The sequence below is a fragment of the Bos indicus x Bos taurus genome, chromosome 28 (genome assembly GCF_003369695.1).
Source record: "Bos indicus x Bos taurus breed Angus x Brahman F1 hybrid chromosome 28, Bos_hybrid_MaternalHap_v2.0, whole genome shotgun sequence".
NCBI lineage: Eukaryota > Metazoa > Chordata > Mammalia > Artiodactyla > Bovidae > Bos > Bos indicus x Bos taurus.
Genome location: NC_040103.1, coordinates 43,688,265 through 43,703,097, shown reverse-complemented (window position 1 = coordinate 43,703,097; position 14,833 = coordinate 43,688,265). Strand labels below are relative to the sequence as shown.

General features: G+C 45.2%; 1 protein-coding gene across 2 annotated transcripts in view; it reads left to right on the top strand.

Moving 5' to 3' along the window:
* The window catches only part of ERCC6 (ERCC excision repair 6, chromatin remodeling factor), a 72,994-nt gene that overhangs the window by 856 nt on the left and 57,305 nt on the right, over window positions 1-14,833 (top strand). Inside the window, exons 2-5 of one of the 2 annotated variants that reach the window (XM_027530364.1) lie at window positions 3,879-4,314; window positions 6,133-6,253; window positions 8,080-8,191; window positions 13,247-13,958. In XM_027530364.1, coding sequence (XP_027386165.1) covers window positions 3,893-4,314; window positions 6,133-6,253; window positions 8,080-8,191; window positions 13,247-13,958 — 1,367 coding nt within the window. In that variant the 5' untranslated portion in view covers window positions 3,879-3,892. The remainder of the gene's footprint in view (window positions 1-3,878; window positions 4,315-6,132; window positions 6,254-8,079; window positions 8,192-13,246; window positions 13,959-14,833) is intronic. The other variant, XM_027530365.1, reaches the window with a different exon arrangement.

Below are 14,833 nucleotides of genomic sequence, written 5' to 3'. Positions count from 1 at the left end.
CCCATGGTTCCATCTTCAAGTACACCCCTTCCCCTTCCCAGTTCTGCATATATACAACTAAACCTCCAAACCAGTATCCAGCGCCTCCCACAGACGCCCCAGTTCTGAAAGGAGGACAATGAAGATACTGTTTTTCCAGATGGTTAAGTCTTGCAGAGTGTTAGAAGACGTTCTGTAAATGAGTCATTATCAGTTTCTTTAACTCTGTAATTCATGTACAATAAAGATTTGTCAGAATGCTCCAGCCTTCTTCCAGTTTTTCAATAGCACCAACTCTTACCAGCCTTAGAAATCACACATGCTGTTTGTTTGCAAAATACTCACTTTTGGCCTGTTATTTCATCCTTCAGATGCTGGTTCACATATCAGTTTATCAAAGAGGTGTCCCTGACCTCACATCTACTTCTCTAATATCAGTTAGGCTCCTGTGTTATTTTGTTATAAGAAGTCTGTACTTTTCTATAGCAGTTACCACAGTTATATTTGTGTGTGTTTAATTTATGTATAAATACTTATTTATGTTGGAGAAGGAAATGGGAATCTACTCCAGTATTCTTGCCTGGGAAATTCAGTGGACAGAGGGGGCTGGCTGGCTACAGTCCATGGGGGAGCAAAGAGTCAGACATGACTGAACAACTAAGCGTGCATGTATTTATGTAGGTAAATACATATGTATAATTCTTAAAATACATGTCATCCGCAAGAGCTCCAAGTTCTATGCAGACAGAAACTCTTTGGCAGAGTACATTGTCTGGTGTAATTGACTCAGTAAATATCTATTGAATGTCAGCTGATTTATTTCGCTTCTGAAATAATTCTGCCTTCTAACCGGAACTTCCTGGTTTTCATCTCTTATTCCCAGGAGACTTGCCCTTTAGTGTATTCTCCAAGTGGCTTCTTGATCCCTTTCTTCCTTCTTTTCTCTTTTTCACCTGCCTTTTCCTTCCTCGCTCTTCAGTGCCTCCTGGCTTGTTTTTTTTTTTTTTCTTTCCCTAATCTGCCCAGCTTGGACCCCAAGGTCAGTTACTTGAAATACTCAGCATCTTTTAAAAAAAGTTATTTTTAATTGAAGAGTAATTGTTTTTACCATGTTGTATTGACTTCTGGCACGTCTTCTCAGCATCTTTACCCCCAGGCAACATCTGCTTTTCTACCCTGAAGACGCCCAACATTGGCATTTCCCCTGGGACTGCTGATTACTGAAGGAGGAAGCTGGGGTTGTTGGCAGTTCCTGGTTGGGGAACCAGCCTCTGGTAGGCCTCCGCACCTGTCACCAGTGTTCGTTCCCCGTCAGCTTTTCTCTTCTACAGGTTACTTAGTTCCGATTCTTACTCTCCCCCACCTCCCATCCCAGCTGTGTCCCGTGACTCAGGTAATGCCCAATTTCCTGCCTTATAGAGTATTTTCTCTGTGGTCCACCTAAGCTGCTCTCTGCACCTGTACGTTCAGGTCCATCAGGAGTCATCCTCCTGCCAGAGTCAGAGACAGGTGTGCTGTGCCCTCTTCACTTCTGTACTTGCTGCTGTCTCATATACTGCTTTCTTTGCAGATTATCTCCCTAGTCCCCACTCGCTGTTCATCCTATAGTTTTTCTTGACCAAATTTTCCTTCCCCATCCTTTAATTCCTTTATTATTCCAGTGATCTCTCTCTGCCATAGCCTATCCTTAGGCCTCTATTTCCTTATCTACCCATTTCTTATCCCACTATGGTCTGATTTTTTTTTTTCCCCTTTGCTAAGATTTCTTTTACTAAGATAACCACTGATCAGCTTTCCAAATCCACTGGAACCTTTGGAGTTTCCTTAGAACTTGCCCTGTTATTTCCCACATTTGACCATTCCTTCCTAACTCCTTATTAGACGTTGTCTCCAAACATCGTTATTTTAAGCTTGTCTTTGCACTACAGAGTTATTACTTAATATTTTGATTGATTAGTATATGTTTTAAGAACTGAAAAGGAAATCCTTGTATACATACAAATAAGAACAATGAAAAAATTCCAGCTAGTATGAAGGCTCGGAGCCAGAATCCTCTCTGTTGAAAGTAATAGAGTGCCAGTCTGATCCTTTCTTCTGGAAATAATCAGAAGGGCCCCAGGTAGAGGAATTTTCTTTCTCTGCTGTTCACTTTTAACCTTTTCAACCTTAGCCTCTTTCTTATCCTCTAAAAGAATCTCTGGTCCCTGTCAAGTGCCCTGGGATCCCTGGGGCTGTTTACTCTGCTGATATTTCCAGATTTTCTCTAGAGCCCAGATTCATATTTCTGCCTGCCTTCTGGCCGGACAGCTTTGGCTGCTTACCATCTGCTTCCTTTCTGATTCAAATTTCGTGACTGAATTCACCAGTGACTCAGTTGTCCAGACCAGACTTGTTATTTTAGATTCCCCTCTGAGCCTGCCTTTCCACATGTATGAGCACCTTATGTGTGTCAGATCGTGGGTCATGTGCAGAACTCACTTTGTCTGTGTTTTTTGAACTCCAGATCCAGTGCACTGTCCCTTCTTCTGTGTCCGCCTGGCCTCTTGTCTGTGCCTCTTTTATCGACGTGCCCCACTGGCATGCTTCTCCAGTGGAGAGTGAGCCCCTCGGGACAGGGTGACACTAAGTTCCTGGCATCTTTGTATCCTCGTGCTTGGCCACTGGCATCACTTTATTTAATGAGGAATGAGTGGAGCTTGTTGGGGAACTTGTGAACATTTCATAGAAATAAAGAGTTTATTCACGGTTAAGTAAAAAGATAAGCTGTCACTTAAATCTATTTAAAAGTATTTATTAGATGGAGTTATACAGGCAGTATAGCAAACATATTTTCATTTTCATTCGAGGAGTTCCTCATTTCTTGTTGTAAAATGTGAAAGTTCCCCTTCATTCCTACCTTCTCCTTCTGTCTCCCCCCTTCCAACGCTAAAGGTTTAGTATGTATCTTCACATCATTTTGAATGCATTCCTTGCACACAGATGTGGGTACACATTTTTTTCCAATATAAATGCCTTCATACGACATGGCTTTTCATTTTATTTGACTTTCATATTGTTACTGTTGAGAGTATTTAATGCTGGTTTAAGACCATTATACATGCTACAATAAATAGCCTATGTATATGTGAATATTTCTCTGGAATAAGTGCCTAGTAATGTGCATTTTAAATCTTGGTAGATATTGCTAAACTGCCTTCCAAAAGAATTTTACTAATTTATATTCCCACCAACGTTATGTGGAGGTGGCTCTTTCTTACGTGTGGTGGATATTATCAGTCATCATGTTTTTGCCAGCTTGTTGGTGAGAAATACCATGCATTGAAATGGAGTTATTTTTAAGACTTTTAATTAACTGAGGTTCTGATTTGAGTGGTGTTATTTATTATCTCTTTTCAGAGGTTTCTACTTATTGGAATAAATAGTCAACCTAAAAGTTTCCAGTGTTGGATGTGTAGAGAACCTCTACCAGTCTGTCTGCTTAAGTCACTGGGTCTGATGTCCAGTTGATCATGCAGCTCTAATGCGGGTCTTTGTGCCATAACGCAGTGAAGAGGCTCGCTTGGAAAGCAGCAGTGAAGTGACTTCACGTGATTTGGAGAAGACTGCGGGCATCACTTGGGATACTGGTTGCCAGCTTTCTCAGCTGGGTACCCCAGGGTTCTTGATGATACTGCATTTCTTTTTCTGTTGTTGGGAATTTTCCTTATTATCAGAACTCAAGAAGATCTATAGTTTTTGCTCTTTTAAGAGAAATAATACTTGGAAACTTGAATTTATGTAATTGGAGGATTATTGGTCTTTTGAGAAATGAATCTGCTTTAATTATGAAATATTTGCTAAACTTTATAAATACAATTCTATATAACTGATGGGCTTGCTGAAAAATTTTTTCCTTTTAGATAGTCTGAAGAGGATGCCAAATGAAAGAATCCCGCACTCAAGTCAGACTCAGGAGCCAGACTGTTCACGGAGCCAGGATGTCAGTGGCAGTGAGGAGGGGACAATCAAGCAGGAGAAGGATGGCGACATGGACCTGGGGCAGAGCCTCCCCTCTTGTTCCTCTGCTAATGGACCCTCCACTTCCACCGAAGGGTGTCTCTTGGAACTTCCCAGGAGAGGGCCAGCCCTGCTGCACATCGACAGACATCAGATCCAGGCCGTGGAGCCCGGTGCACAGGCCCTGGAGCTGCAGGGGTTGGGTGTAGATGTCTACGACCAGGATGTGCTGGAGCAAGGGGTGCTTCAGCAGGTTGGTAGCGCCATCCATGAGGCCAGCTGCGTGGCCCAGCTCGCTGAGGCGGAGAAGGAGTACCGGTCAGTCCTGGACGACCTCACGTGAGTGTGGACCACCTTCTCTCTGATTTTACTTACGACTGAAAAATGTAGACAATACCTGTGGTAGTCCAGAAATTGAGGGGATTTATAGAACCTTTAATCAGAAAATGGAGTCAGTAAGTCCTTGACCTGTGTTTAAACCCCAGCCCTCAGGAGCATTGTAAACAGTAGTTACTCAGTTCAGTTCTTGGCAGCTTGTTTACACATGATGTCCTGGAGAGAAGTGCTGTTCTCTGGCCCAGATCTCACAAGCTTGTGCACAGATGGTTCTCAGGAGAGGTGTTTGTGAAGATCTGATGTGTCCACTCCAGATAGCAGGAACGTCCCCCGGCCCTCTCCCCCATCCTATAGTTTCTTTCTAGTTTCCTGTTCCTGAACCGAGGACCAGTCTTTTGGTACCTTTTCAGATTTGCATTTCTGGAAACAGTGAGAAATCCCTCCCTGCTTTTCCTTTCTTCCATTGTACTTTTGCCTCTCTAAGGAAAGGTGAAGTGCCATGGAGGCTCACTTAGGCTTTAGAGGAGAAACGGACCTGGGCTGTGCTGAGCAGAACGCGTTGGTTGTGGAGAGGCCTGGACCTGGGCTGAAAGAGGGGGCAGAGGATTGAGGTGAGCTCGCGCTCCATTGCCAGTCTGCCCCCCATAGCCAGTGTGCTCAGCCGAGCGTGCTGCAAGCAGGGAGAGAAGGAGGCCAGGTGGAGGGGTGGGGCGGCGTCAGGTGGGGCGGCGGGAGGAGGAGGGGAGAGTATGGAGCTGCTGCCCCTGCGGAGGGCGCTGTGCACTCCTGGCACCCAAAGGGCCTGTTCTCTGCTCACAGTTTTCTGGTGTGTTCTTTGAGCCTCTTGAGCAGCAGGTGTTCTCCAATAGTTGTAGTCTGACCTTCAGGTGTGAGGACCTTGGAAATGTGTCCACTGCTTGCAGAGGTGACAGAGCAGGGTGCTGCAGAGTCATGAGCTGCCCAGTGCTAGACAGAGGGTGACACGTGGTGCCAGGACCACCAGTGAGTTGCGTTGATAATGTCTTTTCTGCTGAAATCCACAAAGTATACAGACAGCAAATTACACAAGTGTCAATATTGAATTTGTCTTTTGAAAGTTGGGAGTTGCAATTCTATGTCTTATTTTAGGAGCAGTCTATTATAAATTGGCTTTTTCTGTTTGTACTACAAAGTGTAATAATATAGCTGTAAGTCTTCTAGTCATGCAAAAGAAAAATACTGTCACAGATGTCTGATTTATATAAAAAATGTTTAAATATGTTTAGTACTTTTCCAAACTTTGGGAAACTCCCATAATGGGCTTTAAAAACCCATGTTTGGGTTGCTGCTAATGGGGTAGTCTGTGCGTATTTGGGGCAAGGAGTATATGGGAAATCACTGCCTTCTCCTCAATTTTTCTGTGTACCTAAAACTGCTCTAAAAAATCGTCTTAAAGAAAAGTGTATGCATTTTTTCATATAAAAGGACAACATTGCCCATCATTTTTGCATAGTCTGTTGAATAGACACTTAAAATGCTTATAGGCTGAATGAATCAGTGAATAGACACTTAAAATGCTTATAGGCTGAATGAATCAGTTTGCCAGTGGGAATAAGCAGATTAAAATTAGCCAGATTAAAAAAAAGCATGAGCGGTCGTCTTATATTTATAACAATTCTTCAGGTTCTGTTAGTGGCCAGAGCGTATGTTAGTCTGGTTTGGTTTCTCTTGTGTCTAGTTAATGAGAAGTAAAAGGGACATGTTGTTAGCATTCCTCTTTTCATATTCTTCTGTAAAAAATGTTACCAGAGTGGAAAATAGAGATTTTCTCTTACTTTTCAGGTCATGTACGACATCCTTAAGACAGATTGATAAAATTATTGAACAACTTGGCCCTCAAGCTGCCACCGACAAAGACATCAACAGGAAACTAGACTCTGTAAAACGACAGAAGTGTAACAAGGTGACTCCAGAAAACACTTAAGTCTCGGGTTTTGAAAAAAAGTCATTATTTAAGCTCATGTAATATTTAGGAAATAAGTATTTCTGAGAAGTACTTGTAAGATGTGGAGCAGATCTACAATAGAGAATTAAATTTTATGCATTTAATTTTTTGGCTGTTTCCCTTGAACATCCTCGGTTTAAAGAGTGTTTCTAAAAATACATGCACACATGTGCAGGCACCTTGGCAGCTGAGAGGAAGCCCCCTGTTTTGACTTTTCGCCTCACTCCCGTGCTTGCACGGGCTCCCTCGCGTCGCCGCTCTCTCTCCCCCAGCTGAGGTTCCTCTCTGGCCCGCCAGCCTCTCGCCGTCTGGTCTCGTCTCGCGTGGACTTGGCCCTTTCCCTGCCCGGCCCATGCCTGTGCTGACTGTTTCCCGCCAGCCCCACCCCACACCCGCGCGCTCTTCTAAGAGGCTGGCCTTAGTTGCCACCCAGCCACACTGACGGGGCTGCACTTAGGGTTGTTGGACTTACGGATGGGGAAATGCCTATTACTTTTGACATTGTTTTTATAAAGTCTGAGCATTTTTTAGAACTTACGTACACTCCATGACAACATGTGGCGGGGGGTAGAAATGACTCGTTTTAATCACCTTATTGCTGCCGTCCAGGGTGGCTAACACATGGCCTTGTGCTTGCAGTCGATCCCCTGCAGCGAGTAGGGTCCTCATGACGCCTGTTCGCGCTTTATCTTTGGGGGTCTCGTTAGCCTTGGCTCCTCCTTCTGCCTTCCACTCAACAGTTCGTGGTCTTCACCACACTGACTCCTCACTTAACTCCATAGCAGCAGCTCACTCATTGCTTACAGTGGAGTGAGGCAGCCGGGGTCTCCCCAGAGCAGACGGGACCGTCTGGCCTCTGTGGGAGCGTGTGAATACAGGGCTTCTGGTGGGTTGGAGTTTCAAAGAGCAGTGAGGAGCACTTAGGTACTAGTCTAACATGTTTGTCTACTCCTGTCTTTCTTTAGCTCTTCTCTGATGTTTAGAGAGAGACTGTTCAGAGACAGGCTGTTTTAAATGAGAATTTGCTGAGAAAAAACCTGCAAGATAAAACAAATTACAAGTCGTTACAACATGGTGTCCATAATCAGGATGTCCCCTCGCCCCACGCTCATGTCTGCTGTTTAAACATTCTTGACCTTGGAAAGAAGAACCACCTACCATAGGCCTAGTTAACTGGGGAGTCCCTAGGAATGGCCACATAGTGAGCTCTGGTGATGTAGGAGGAAGACAAAACAAAGGGGGGCCCAGGAAGGACAGAGTAAGAGGGTCTGTCAAAATAGAGTTTATTTTCCAATGTTGTGATTGAGTAGTGTGCTATAAAGGACAGTCATAAATGTGGTAGGTTATCAGGGGGGTTACTGTTTCCACTGTTTGAACACTGATGTGTTTCTTTGCCGTAAAGCCTATTGACCTCATAGCCCTTTGGCTGCTAAGGTCAGAAACAAATGCAGTGATTTACCCAGTGTGTGACGGGGACGCCAAGAAGAGCAGGGCCGCCTCCCAAGTCAACAGTCAGTGCATGTGGGGCTTAGGTGCTTACCAGTAGTGGACTGTGCCACCCGGTCAGGGGGACGGGGACGGGGTGCCGCCTGGGGGAACACGCTACTTCCTTCGAGAAAAGTAGCAGTTACTCAGATCAGTTTCTCTGTAGTAATAGTAACATATGGCCGTTGTGTTTTATTTTTATTCTGGCCTTGATTAAAGTGTTTAAAATTTTATGATGCTGCCTTTTGTATTTAATCATTTCACTGCTGTTTTTTTGTATTCACCATTTACCATTTAAGGAACAACAGCTGAAGAAGATCACGGCAAAACAAAAACGACTCCAGGCCGTCCTCGGAGGAGCAGAGGTGCAAGTGGAACTCGGTCTCGGCGGGCTGGAGGAGGAGGATGCTGGTGAGGTCCTGGGTGGGGTCTCTGTTCCGAACTGCTGCCTGATGCCTCTGCTCCGTGGAGGGTGTCTCTTCAGTCCCAGCCTGGGTGTTTGGACAAATACATTTATTTGCTTAGTGTCAAAACAAACGCAGGCCATTGTATTCTCTACAGCTATAGAACCTAGCCTAACCCTAACTCTAACCCTAACCTGGGTCTACCAGTCTGACTCGTTTGTATTTTCCTATCTTTCTTTAGCAGCTCTTTGATGTTTAGATAGAGACTGTTCAGAGAGAGAGAAACTGTGAGATGGAACGAATTAGAAGTCTTTGGGGGCTTCAGAGAATGAAAGTAAATTTTTAACTCAGCCTAATAGAGGCTCCTGGTGCCCATTTAGTAAGTATTACGTTTAATAAATTAGAAATCTTAACATTTTGTATAATTAACTTCATAAAGACACCTAACATCTTGATTGAATTATGTTTTGTTGACCCAGTATCATCAGTCAGCATTCATAGAATTGCTTTTACAAATCTTTTTGGAACCTGTTTGACAGGCTTTCTAACCATCAATTCTGTTGTTAAGGCATCTTAATTCAGGTTATTTAGTTCATGGCCATGATTTTGCTTATATCACTGCCCTGGATGGGTGTCTTTTGGAAAACCTTTTGGGAAGATACGTAAGCTCTGAAACGAAATGCCTTGAGTGTCAGTGTGTGTGTGTGCGTGTTTAGAAATTGTTGGTAGCTGTTCAGTTATTTACTAGTTGAAATACAGATTTAAGCCCTTCAAGCAAACATTTTGTGCTGGCTCCATTCAGTAAGACAAGAGAATTGTGAAGACTCAACTGAGGTGACGGAAAAAGATACTAGGTGTGCTGTGAGAGTTGTCTTACAGGGTCCACTGGGCCTGTGGCCAGTGCTTCCTGCTGCTGAAATGCTGTTGTTTCTCGTTAGTAAAAAACCGTTTCTTGATCTGGCTGCCTAGAACTTGCTGTTATCTTTTGCTTCCTATTGTTTGTTCAGTAAAAGTCGGCCCAGGGGTAATTGTTGCTTCCCCCAATCCAAGAGCTCCGCTTGGCCTGTCTATAGCAGCTGCTACTTCCCTGCCTCTCAGGAGCCATGTCTCTCTGCTGGTTTTTCTTTCAGCCTTCTGGCCATTTCTATTTAGTTGTTTTTGACCAGATTTTCTAGGCTTATCTTAAATAGTAATTACTCTCAGAATTTCTCGCTGAGCCCTCTTTTTTAATAATAATATAATACCCCAAATAATCTTACCCCTTCCCTACGGCTTCTCTAGCCACCTGTACACTTACGGCCTCTCCCTTTTTCTGAACTCCTGTTTCTTATTATCTCTTTCCACTGGGCCTCTAGCCAGCACTTAGGCTCCTGGTCTCTCTTATCACCGTTCCTCGTCCATCCTTTCTGTGCTCCCTCCCTTCTCCCTGGTGCTCTGTGCCCTGTCTGGGGAGGCGGGAGAGCAGAGCATCTGGGCTTTATGCGCCCCAGCTCTTTATCGTCCAGGTCCCTTCACCCTGGCGCTCTGTGCCCTGTCTGGGGAGGCAGGAGAGCAGAGCATCTGGGCTTTATGCACCCCAGCTCTTTATTGCCCAGGTCCCTTCTCCCTGGCGCTCTGTGCCCTGTCTGGGGAGGCAGGAGGGCAGAGTGTCCAGGCTTTATGTGCCCCAGCTCTTTATTGCCCAGGTCCCTTCTCCCTGGCATTCTGTGCCCTGTCTGGGGAGGCAGGAGAGCAGAGCGTCTGGGCTTTATGCACCCCAGCTCTTTATTGCCCAGGTCCCTTCTCCCTGGTGCTCTGTGCCCTGTCTGCGGAGGCAGGAGAGCAGAGCGTCCAGGCTTTATGCACCCCAGCTCTTTATTGCCCAGGTCCCTTCTCCCTGGTGCTCTGTGCCCTGTCTGGGGAGGCAGGAGAGCAGAGCGTCCGGGCTTTATGCGCCCCAGCTCTTTATTGCCCAGGTATAGACCTTGGCTACATTCTTTAACCTTCCAAGTCTGTCTTGAGATGGGCATAAGCATAGTAGACCTTCCTTTCTTTGCTCCCATGCTTTTCTGAGATTTCCTTTCCCTTGCTCTCCACATAATGATCCATTTCTTAATCGTTGTGAGGATTATCTGATTAAAGAATCCTTCCCTGGAATTCGGTGGGATAAACTTTGCAATGGTTGGCTTTGCTCCTCTGATCTGGGATGATATGAGGTGCTGCTATCACCTTTCCTGTTACATTGTACTGTAGTGTAGTAATGTAAGAAAAGAAAGAAAACCATCACTATTTACGGAATGTGTGATTGGTCATCGTATCGAAAGTCATATCTTTCAAGAATCAGTGGGCGTTCTATGTGAATTTAGCAGTGTCATTGAACACAAGGTCCGTATAGAAAAATCAGTCATATTTCTGCATATGAGCAAAAGTAAAAAATAAAAATTTAGTAAAGATGGCAATTATAATCAAAATCAAAATATCTGGCAATAACTCTTAGTTTAAAAAATTAGTTTTCTTTGGTGCTCTCTACATTAAAAACAACAAAATGTCATTGAAAAATTAAGAGAAGACAAATGAGGGAGATACACCATGGTTATAGATGGAAGGTACAATATTGTAATGATGTCAGCTCTGTCCTTCTGCAGCTTCATTCCACCCCAGTATGAACCTCAGGGAGTTTTCTGAGGGAGAGGGTGTAGGGTAGGAAGGGTGTAGGGTAGGAAGAGCAGGCTGAGGTGAATGACACTAGTGAGCGGATGGTAACATTTATATGAAAATGCATTGGGTCAGGAGTAGCCACAACGATCTTGAAGAAGAGTAAACTATCCAGACCCGTTACTAAGCTACAGTAAGTAAGACAGCAGTGCAGTCGTGGCGTAAGGCAGACCAGCACACCAGTGGGCAGGATAGAGGGCCAGCAAGCAGACCCACCCACATGTGGCCACTTGCGTTCATGATACATGTCTCAGTGCATGCCGTGGAGAAGGATCATCCTTCCGTTAAGTGTGCCGGGTTAATCCACATGAAGATGAAGTGAAGATTGGCCCATCATATAGCGCACTAAAGTAAATTCCAGATGGATTCTTCCAATGTGAAGGATAAAAAAAGCTTTAATAGTATAACAAAGTAAACATTTCCATGATCTTGGGGCAAAGATTTAACAAGACACAAAATGCTCACTGTAAAGGAAAAGATTTGATAAATGAACTATATTACAACTAAGGTCTTGTGTTTGCTGAAAGATCGCATAAAAGGCAAGCTGCTGCAGAATGGGAATAAATGTTTGTAGTGTCTGTGTTAATCCAGGGACTTGAGTCTAGAATGTATGAAGAATTCCTAGAGATCTTTTTTTTTCTTTTTAAAGACCACCTGTGACAAAAATTGGCAAAAGATTTGGGCATTTCCTTACAAGAGGCTACCCAAAAGATCAGCAGATCTGTGTAGACGTTCACTTAGGGAAGTCTACATCACAGCCTTGGAACGGCTCTCCCGCACACCCACCAGAATGGCTGACATGGGAGGGCAAGGGTGTGGATCTGCTGAAACTCTGAAACACTGCTGGTAGAGCTTAAAATCGGCAGAACCACTTTGGAAATGTTCGGTGTTGTCTACCAAAGCTTAATATACCCAAAGAATTGTATACATAGCGTTACCAAAGGACATGTACTGGAATACTCGTAGCAGCGTTATTCTCAGTTGTCCAAACCTGGAAACTACCCACATGTCCATTAACAGTAGAATGGAGACATTGTGGTGGAGTTATATAATAGAATACCGCACTAACAGCAGTGAGCACCAACAGACTGCAGCCAAATTCAACAGCAGGCATGACTCACAGGCACAATTTTGAACATAAGAAGCCAGACACAAGCACAGACATTTCCAAGTTCAGTGCCAGGTGCAGCTTATCTGCAGTGTTAACAGGTCAGTGTCTAGTGGACTAGAAGCTGGGAGACACCATCAAAGGCGGTTTATGCTTCCTGACCTGGATGCTAGCGTCTAGGTATGTGGTGGTCCAGTTGCGCGGTCGTGTCCTACTCTTGCACCCCGCAGACTGTAGCCCACCAGGCTCTTCTGTCCATGGGATTCTCCAGGTAAGAATACTGGAGTGGGTTGCTATGTCCTTCTTCAGGTGTGTATGGGTATATTTTTCTGAAAGCTTACTGGGCTGTACGCTTAGGATTTCTGCACTTTCTGAGGCACGTTTTTCTTTAGTGTCCATTTAACGAAAACTGTGCTGGCGTTGTTGGCCTGCAGAGATGACAGGTTTTAGAATACGGTTTCCTTCCCAGTAAGCCTTACTTCCGTTGATGTTTTGGCTATGGATGTAGTAATTTTGCTACAGATCGATCTCAGCCGATGAAAGACGGTGGTTTCTGGGCGGCTCCCTGTCGCTACAGCGTGACTCCAGTTTCAGCGCGTCCCTTCCGTCAGTTGGCGTGTCTAATGTGGTGCCGTCCCGTAGACGTGGTTGCAGTAGTGGAAACGCTGTCTGTGTTGGTCGTCATGGTAGCCTTCAGCCACGTGTGGCTACTGAGCTCTTGAAATGTGGCAAGTACAACTGAAAAAAATGAATTCTCAGTGTAAATTTAAATGGCCACGTGGTGGCTATCCTATTGAATGGAGCAGAGCCACCATTTATGTCTAACCTATTTAGGAGCATGCTAATTCTTTAGAGTTCTGTTTTCAGTCCTGCTGTCTCTTGAATTTAAGTCCCTCTCAGAGCTGGTGTTAGCAGTGATGTGCAAACTTGGGAGATTGCTTCTTCAAGGACTACTCTTTCCTTGATAAGGAAACACGGCAAAATTTCCCTCTCTGTATGTTACGTATGACTGGGTCTGTCTTTGGATGCCCGGAAAGCATATTAATAATGCAGTATTCTGGGAAAAGTTACTGAGAAGTTACCGTTTTGAATTGGAGTGTGTCGGTTTCACTCTGTGCTTCATACATAGTATCGTACATCACTGATTCACTGATTTTTTTTGTGTGTGTGTGTGTGTCTCCGTGTTGAGTAGCACACACGTCTGTTGTTCTCCTGGAAAGTTTTATGTTAGTACCCAATGCATTGTCATCCCTTTTTCAGAAGCAGAGCCCTCCTGCCTTGGCAGCATGCTCATGCCCGCTCAGGAGACCGCTTGGGAAGAGCTCGTCCGCACTGGTCAGATGACACCTTTTGGTACCAAGATCCCTCAGAAGCAGGAGAAAAAGCCCAGAAAACTAATGCTCAATGAAGCATCAGGCTTTGAAAAGTATTTGGCAGATCAAGCGAAACTGTCCTTTGAAAGAAAGAAGCAAGCTTGTAATAAAAGAGCAGCTAAAAAAGCTTCGGCCTCGGCCACTTCTGAACCGAGCTCAGCACTCAATGAAAACAAACCAGATGAGAGAGGCAAAGCTGTATCGAAAACAGATAAACGCCTGAAAAAACAGATCAAGAAACTCCAGAAGAGGGCTCTTCAGCTCCAGGGGCAGGTCGGATTGCTAAAGGGAAAGAAACCCTGGGATTGTGATGTGAGACCAAACGCACAGGGGGACTCTGAGGATGAAGAGTCTGAGTACTTGCCCACAGAGGAGGAGCTGGAAGAGACGGTGGGTGCTGACCTGCCCGGGGAAGGCTCTGACTGGGAGCAGAGGCTGGTGCTCAATCGCCGGAAACGGCAGAAGAAAGTCACTGTGCAGGAGATCGATGATGACTTTTTTCCAAGTTCTGGGGAAGAAGCTGAAGCCACCGGAGGAGGCCGGAAAGTAGTGAGATGCCGAGACGATGGAGATGAAGATTATTATAAGCAGCGATTAAGGTCAGTCCACAGGGGCCGTGTTTTATTATGCTGCTACTGCTGCTAAGTCGCTCCAGTCATGTCTGACTCTGTGCGACCCCATAGACGGCAGCCCACCAGGTTCCGCCATCCTTGGGATTCTCCAGGCAAGAACACTGGAGTGGGTTGCCATTTCCTTCTTCAATGCATGTATTGTAGGTGGCAGGTTTATTAATAAATAAGAGTTCTGGCCTAGCTTAGTGTGTTAGACCCCTATTCATCCAAAGATTGGACTTCCTGCAGCCTTAGCCCAGTAGAACATCAGTTCAGTTCAGTCACTTAGTCGTGTCTGACTGTTTGCAACCCCATGGACCGCAGCACTCCAGGCTTCCCTGTCCATCACCAACTCCCAGAGTTGACCCAAACTCATGTCCATTGGGTCGGTGATAGAACCATCAGAACCCCTGAATCCTCAGTGGAGCTGACCCAAGATGTTTCTACTTCTGGGTCATCATTCAGATTTGGGGGCAAGTCTAAGAAGAAGAGCTTAAGGGGAAGGCTGGGTCAAGAGGCATGCGAAGGACTAAAGTAGGAGCTGTGTGCCTGCCTTTGGAGAGTGGGTGCCTTGCCACGAGGCTGGGGAGGAGGAGGAGGTTGGCTTGTGTGGCGTATGCTGGGTGGAAGTAATTTCAGGAGAACGTGTGTGCATGCTAAGTCACTTCAGTCGTGTCTGACTCTGTGCGACCCTGTGGACTGTAGCCCACCAGGCTCCTCTGTGCATGGGATTTTCCAGGCAAGAACACTGGAGTGGTTGCCATGCCCTCCTCCAGGGGATCTTCCCTACCCAGGGATCGAATCTGTGCCTCTTAGGTCTCCTGGACTTGCAGGTGGGTTCTTTAACACTAGTGCCCCCAGAA